Source organism: Penaeus japonicus, unplaced genomic scaffold (genome assembly GCF_977035675.1).
Source record: "Penaeus japonicus unplaced genomic scaffold, GWHDUDI00000001_assembly GWHDUDI00000030, whole genome shotgun sequence".
In the NCBI taxonomy this organism is placed as follows: domain Eukaryota; kingdom Metazoa; phylum Arthropoda; class Malacostraca; order Decapoda; family Penaeidae; genus Penaeus; species Penaeus japonicus.
In genome coordinates, this window is record NW_028234432.1 from 12,334,124 (window position 1) to 12,341,623 (window position 7,500).

Genomic DNA, 7,500 nt, shown 5'->3' on the forward strand with positions numbered 1-7,500 from the left:
ATGGAAAGAAAAGTGTACAGTTATGTTTAGTCCAGTTTCCTAACCTTAATTTGATTTAATAGGTTATAAAGTTCATTTTACTTGTGTAGAAGAAGGGACTGAATCACATGTTAACAGGCACTAACTTTATACTTTGACGTAGAGGATATATTAGTTGAGTTGATATTAATTCTTTGACTCATAATGTGTAGTTGTAACATTGTTAACGTAAAGAGGAAAAAAGTAATAATAATAATATTTTCTCATTCCAGATACACAATATTCTCACCTAAGGACGGCCAGCCTTGCATGGACCACGACAGGTCAACTGGGGAAGGAGTTGGGCCACAGGAGTACACTCTAATTAAGATGCAAGTCCAGGAGCTAAAAGGAAAGCTAACAGCTCTCGCCCCCAAGAAAGTGTACCTAGTTGCAGCAACTCTCAGGCCAGAAACTATGTATGGTCAGACCAACTGTTGGCTTGGGCCAGACTTGACCTATGTAGCTGTTGAAACCAAAGATAAGGAAATTCTGGTGTGCACAAGACGGGCTGCTAGGAACATGGCTTTCCAGGGTATGTTGAGTCTTGAAAATGAGGTGAAAACCATATTGGAAGTGAAGGGACACGATCTGATGGGAATCAAGCTTAGCGCTCCCCTCACCAGCTACAAGACCATTTATACTCTACCGATGCTGACAGTGAAGGAGGAAAAGGGTACAGGTGTTGTTACATCTGTGCCTTCTGATGCTCCAGATGACTTTGCAGCACTCATGGATTTGAAGAATAAGCCAGCTTTGAGGGAGAAGTATAACATCACTGAAGAAATGGTTAATGTAGAACCAGTGCCGATCATTGATGTTCCTGAATATGGAACACTGAGTGCACCGTCCATCTGCCAGACAATGGGAATCAAGTCCCAGAATGATCGTGACAAATTGATTGAAGCCAAGGAAAAAGTGTATCTGCGAGGCTTCTATGAAGGCACTCTGTTGGTTGGGGAATTCAAGGGGAAGAAAGTGCAGGATGTGAAGAAGAGTATACAGGATATGTTGATTAAGAAGAAGGAAGCTTTGGTTTACCAAGAACCGGAAAAACAGATCATCTCTCGGTCAGGGGATGAATGTGTTGTAGCACTCTGTGATCAGTGGTACCTTGACTATGGTGAACCAAAATGGCGTGCTGAGGCTCAGAAAAATCTTGATTCAATGGAAACTTATCACGACGAGGTTCGACGTAATTTTGAAGCTACATTGGGTTGGCTCAAAGGGCATGCTTGTTCACGGACGTATGGACTTGGGACAAGGCTTCCCTGGGATGAGAAGTGGCTGATTGAGTCCCTGTCAGACTCCACCATATACATGGCTTACTATTCTGTTGCTCACATCCTTCATAAAGACCTGTATGGCAAGGCTGGCAATGACTATGGGATCAAGCCAGAGTACATGACACCTGATGTTTGGGATTATGTCTTCCACCAGACATGCAAGCCTCCAGAATCCCCAATCAAGAGAGATGTCCTTGATAAAATGAGGCATGAATTTGGCTACTGGTACCCAGTGGACTTGAGGGTGTCAGGAAAGGATCTGGTACCCAATCATCTTACATACTACATCTACAACCACACAGCAATGTGGCCAACACAACCCAACAATTGGCCTAAGGGAATCAGAGCTAATGGACATCTGCTCCTCAATTCTGAGAAGATGTCAAAGTCAACTGGGAATTTCCTTACTTTGACTGATGCCCTTGATCGGTATGGTGCTGATGGTATGAGACTGGCACTTGCAAATTCTGGAGATTCCATTGAAGATGCCAATTTTGAGACTCAGGTGGCAGATTCTGGAGTTCTAAGACTTTGGACATTTGTAGAATTGTCAAAGGAACTTCTGGCTGAGAAGAATACAATGCGCCTTGGCCCATACACAGTCAATGACAACATGTTTACTGCTGAAATGAACCTAAAGATTAGAGAAACCGATGATTTCTACAAGAATATGATGTTCAAGGAAGCACTGAGAACTGGATTCTTTGAATACAGTAACTTTTTCCATCAGTATCGTGAACGTGCCCAAGTTCAAACAGGGATGCACTGGGAACTTGTTAATCGGTATCTGACAACACAAGTGCTGCTCTTAGCTCCAATTTGCCCGCATGTTTGTGATTACATTTGGAAGAACATCCTTGGAAACAGTGAGTCCATCCTACATGCTCAGTGGCCTTCTTCAGAGGAACCTAATCTCACTCTTGTCAAGGCATCTGAGTACCTCGCTGATGCCTCACACAGGTTCCGTCTCCGTCTGAAGGCTCATATGACACCAGCAAAGGCTAAGAAAGGCGAGACAGCCACTATTCCTGAGCAACCTTCCCATGGCATCATTTGGATTGCAAAAACTTTCCCGAAGTGGCAGAGCATCATCTTGACAACAATGCATGGTCTTTACAAGGCTAATGGAAATAAACTACCTGATAATAAGGAAATCTCCAAGGCTTTGGGAGCTAATGCTGACCTAAAGAAGTACATGAAGAAGGCCATGCCCTTCGCACAAGCAGCCCGAGAAAGAATGAATACTCTGGGCGAAAATGCATTGAAAGATACAGTGGAATTCAATGAGCGAGAGATCCTGGAAGAAAATATAGACTTTCTACGAGGTACCCTAGACCTGGAAGGAGTTGAATTGCGGTGGACAGAGGAATGCGACAACGAACGCACCAAAGAAGAGGTAGTACCTGGGGAGCCTTATTTAACCTTTTCAGTAGCCCCAAATGTTGCTCTGTCCCTGGTTAATCCACAGCCTCATTTAGGACTCTTCAATTGTAAAATTCCTATCTACGATAACGACACACCCGCATCTGTAACCAGTCGCCTAAAACGACTAGAACGCGGAGTGAAACCCTCCATGAAGGTAACTTTCCACAGATACAAGGATCCACTAATGGGACCACGGCTGCTTCCTTCTCAGGCAACCATTGCACAGATAACAGAGGAGCTAAACGAAAATGTTGTTTTCAGTCTAAGAGAAAGCAGTGTCCATTTCACAAGTAATGGTACATCAGCATTCTTGGGAGCTAGTGTTATATATATGGTAGAATAATGGTGTCAGGTTCATGTCATCTTCGAAGAGTTAACTGGAGGGTATTTTTGTCACTGCACAGTAAGTTATATTAACCAAAATGAATTTCTGTAAAGGTTTTTATGGGTTGACATGATATATATTAATTTTGCAAGAATTAAAACAATCTTTTTTTTTTCTAATATAATAAATTCTGTTTTTTTTGTAAAGAGACTAGATTCTTTAAAAGAAATTAACTTTGTAGAAATCTTCCTTCAGTTCTTTTTTTTTATTATTTTTTATCAATGGCTGCTGATTTGATGGAAAATATAAGGGAAGAGTTATTTAGAAAGTTGTAATTTTAATTGTAATTATAAAAAATAATTTATGCAATATGATGTTTGGTTCTAAGGTTAACTAGAATCATAGGTGAACATTACCAGTTACATATGCTTGTATTTAAGGAAGAGCAGATGTGTTATTTATATTTGATTAATTTTATACAATAAACACAGAAATACATACCCCCCAAAAAAAAAAATCTTGTTTCCGTAGAAAACATTTACTATGAGGAGATTCTTGTTTAGGCTGCATCATATAAGTTGCTAAGTATTTTTTATTGTAATTAGGGATAACATAAAAAATATATATATTATTTAAAGATACAAGTTGTTCATGTATTGTAGTTTTGCAAGTGGGTGCAAATCACAGTTTATATAGAAAGAAAAATGGGATTCATCTGTTTATTCTTTATTCTTTTGGGGATTTATGTTTTTTGGATAATATGTAATGTTGTTAAGTAACTGTGATGATACAAACATTGAAATAAAAAAAAGGAAATCACTGAAACTGGCTTGTCTAATTAACATTAAAATTATTTCACAAACATGGTGAGACTGTAAATTTAGTATATATAAAGGGATTTGCATGTTTTAAACCACGTCCACACGGTCGAGCTGTGCCTGGCAGGGCAAAGTCTGCAGACTATGCCCGCTTAGGTGTCCACACAGCTGCCTGTGGTGGTTGGAGGGCAGTCGGACGCCAGCAGTTGTGAGCGAATGGTTCATTACGGTACGATCACCTTGGTTCACGCCATAGTTCGAAAGAAGATAGCACTATTCTTATCGTGACCAATATGTACTAGTACTCGGTGTGGACATGGTGTACTAATAACGTGGTAGTCAGTGGATCTGCCTGCACCTTACCTCGTGCGTTTGGCAGTGACGGAAGACACCTCGATCCACTGCCTTCCATTGGCGCCGGGAACGGACAGTTAGATGGTTTGCCCGCTGAAACTGCTCGTACAAGGGCAAAGCCTTCGTGCCCAACAGGCACTGCTCAACCGTGTGGACGTGGCTTTACAAGTAAAATATGGTCTTGTTTTAATTGGCTGATTCCATTAGAAATAAAACAATAATCATCATAGAGCAGATAAATGGTAGTGATATTTGTCTGTCCTATACAGATTCTAACTCTTAAAGAACAAAATGCAATTATTGCACATATCTGGTTCGTGTGCACACTGGAACACGGCTGCAGGTGCCTCCGAAAAATTCCCAAGTTATCCCTATTAGAAATATCCGAACAAGAATATTTTGAGCTGAACTTAAAGTGAATGGATGTTGACCAAATATTGCAATTTTCCAATTCACTGGGCACATGAAGCTCTGAACTTTAATGCCATTTAGAGATTAAATGTGTTTTATTTTGGTTATTTGAACATAAAATTGAATGACTTCCATCCCCACTAGGAAAAATGTGCTATCATATAATATATAATTATATTATTGAAAAATATAATAATGTAAAATACAATGAGTGCAATAATGATAGATGACAATGATGATTATTAGTTGTAAATAATAATAAATATTATTTTAAGAAAGAATGACTAATGATAATAATAACTCATTATGAAGAATTCATCAAAATAAAGAAGACAATTCAGAATCTAAAAAATGGCAAATAATACAATATCTATTAAAAGAATTTTCTTGTTTGAAAAAGCAACTGCAGGTTAACAGGGCATTCCTCTTTGACAGATGACCCATAATTATTTTTCTTAATGGTGTTAAATCAACTGTATTTTTCATTTGGGACATTCACTACCTGCCAAAAAATACTACCATATAAAAATATACAAAATTGTATATTATATAACCCATTGGTCACAGTTTTAATAAAATATGTATACATTTGGATGGCAGGTATGTATTGTCTGGCACGGTGCCATCAGCGTTTACAACCGACTCTGCCTTGGCAGCAAATCATGAAATCCGCTGTCAATGGGATAATATAAGTACTCGAATAAATCACAATCAGAGGTGTGTTGAGATAAGAGAAACCTATAGTAATAAGAACAAATATACAAAGCAACACATACAAGAAATGAAACAGTCATGACATTTTGTGTCTGAATAAACTCCTTACCTGATGAAAAAGCCAAACTGGAAACTCTTATCATCATGCAGAGAGCTTAATTGACTTGAAAGGTCACCATTTATTGATCCCTTTTTATTGGGGATGTGTTCATTTCCTCTAAACATACAACTTTTATACTCAATGCATGATTTTTTCTTAAATGCTATAAGATGGCAGTAATAATGAAGTCACAATGCAGCAATCAAATGTTCTATTATCTTGTGGCACTTAGTAATGGGTATTCTCAGGACGGGAAACAGAAAAAACATCTCAAGTGAATTCATTTTCAATTCAATGAAAGTTTTTAATAATAAGTAACACCTAATGAAAGAGACTTGGTGTTTTCCATCAGTTCAACAGCCTGAAAGTAAACATCCGATGATGACTTGCAAAATCTTGTGATTCCAAAGGAGGTAAGCTGTTTTAACCAATCTGGTTTGTTGTGCAAGTGGAGCAAGACCCGCTCAATCTGGCCTTGAACTTCATCTGTGAAATGAATGTATTATTTTTAAACATATGGCAATGAACTAAGTAATAACATTCTGCCTTTTATACAATTGCTTACAAGAACCAAGAACAATTCACAGAATTTACTTCTTCAGCATTTATAATTTTTAAACATAAAAGAAAGACAAAAAATCTTATCACTGGTATATCTACCTTATCTTCATCAACTCCAATTTCCCTCTCAACATCTTTCAAAAGCAAAGAGAGAATCCTTACCTGACAACTTGGTGTTAATCAGTATAGGATGGGGTGGCAGAGGTCCCCATGACTCCTGGAGATGTAACTCTGGTTCTTGATAATAAAAACGGCTCAGATAGTTGGTCAAGGCAATGGAATCCACGGCCGTTGCCTCGGCTTTCTTCGCTACGACCATCTCCAGTGAATTCATGTGATCACCTGATGCTGCCAAGGATACAGAGGAAAGTCATCAAATTCACCTCCAGCAGATTAGGGTTAAAGCTGGGTGGATTCTTGAATTGTTTGTTTAAAACTGAATTTAAAATGGGATCATTTAAATAAATCAGAACTTATATACTCATATTATTATAATCACATTAATTATCATTTTATTGACAGTGACAGAACTCAACATCATGTCTTCTGAAACCTTACAGTAAAATGAAAACTTGGTCTGTATATTACAAGGAAGAGAGAACAGATACCCTGAACATTGGAAAAGAATGATGCATTTTCTCCCATCTGCTTCAGGCTAAGAAGAACTTGTCTGGCACTGCTGATTGAATTTTCACTCGCATATGCATACTTGCAACCTCGCAGATCTAGGAATTCCTTAACTCTATCTCTGCATGGAAATGGGAACAATGGAACAAAATGTACTGAAAAACCTTCAAATGTGATACACAGCAAGAACCACAGCAAAAGAAGCAGCATGAAGACAATAACAACAGTGCTATGGGTACAAAAATCTGTGTTAAAACTGTAATAAGTTTTTTGCAGTGTTCTAAAGCTTGTGATTTCTGTGGATAAAAAGGAAAGAATAAAACGAATAAGAAGAAAAAATAGGAAAACATTTTGAGTAAGCATGAGAGGGGGAGATATGATTCATGAGTAGTTGATTATGAAGTAGCTAAAGACTCTAATGTAATTTCTATGAAAAGGGATTAAAAATTACATTTTGAAGTCCCCAATCAAGCAAATGTTGGGGGAAACAAGACAATGCAATCAAATGTGCATGAAAAATTGCTAAACTGGAACTTTATCAGTCACTGATAATTAGGATTCATTAGCCAATGTATTTAAATTTTTCTGAAATGAAGCAGTGGCAGGTGTTTTGCTAGTTTTTTTCCTTTGCATTTATTAGAAAAAAACATATAGAAATAGACAGACAAATAGACACACGCACACACCAAGCACGCACACACACACACACACACACACACACACACACACACACACACACACACACACACACACACACACACACACACACACACACACACACACACACACACACACACACACACACACACAAGAAATAGAAATAAATGTTCTGTTTCAGAACACCAAAGGTAATCTCTCCTT

General features: G+C 38.1%; 2 protein-coding genes across 5 annotated transcripts in view; one reads left to right on the top strand and one right to left on the bottom strand.

The window, feature by feature from the left end:
* LeuRS (Leucyl-tRNA synthetase) overlaps positions 1–3,879 on the top strand; it is an 11,153-nt gene extending 7,274 nt beyond the window's left edge. Inside the window, exon 6 of the mRNA XM_043001054.2 lies at positions 252–3,879. Coding sequence (XP_042856988.1) covers positions 252–3,072 — 2,821 coding nt within the window. The 3' untranslated portion in view covers positions 3,073–3,879. The remainder of the gene's footprint in view (positions 1–251) is intronic.
* The window catches only part of LOC122243452 (uncharacterized), an 8,524-nt gene continuing 4,652 nt past the window's right edge, over positions 3,629–7,500 (bottom strand). For all 4 annotated transcript variants that reach the window (XM_043001056.2, XM_043001055.2, XM_086555061.1 and 1 more), the window contains 3 exons: positions 6,621–6,760; positions 6,175–6,360; positions 3,629–5,937 (listed from right to left, as the gene is read on the bottom strand). In XM_043001056.2, coding sequence (XP_042856990.1) covers positions 5,756–5,937; positions 6,175–6,360; positions 6,621–6,760 — 508 coding nt within the window. In that variant the 3' untranslated portion in view covers positions 3,629–5,755. The remainder of the gene's footprint in view (positions 5,938–6,174; positions 6,361–6,620; positions 6,761–7,500) is intronic.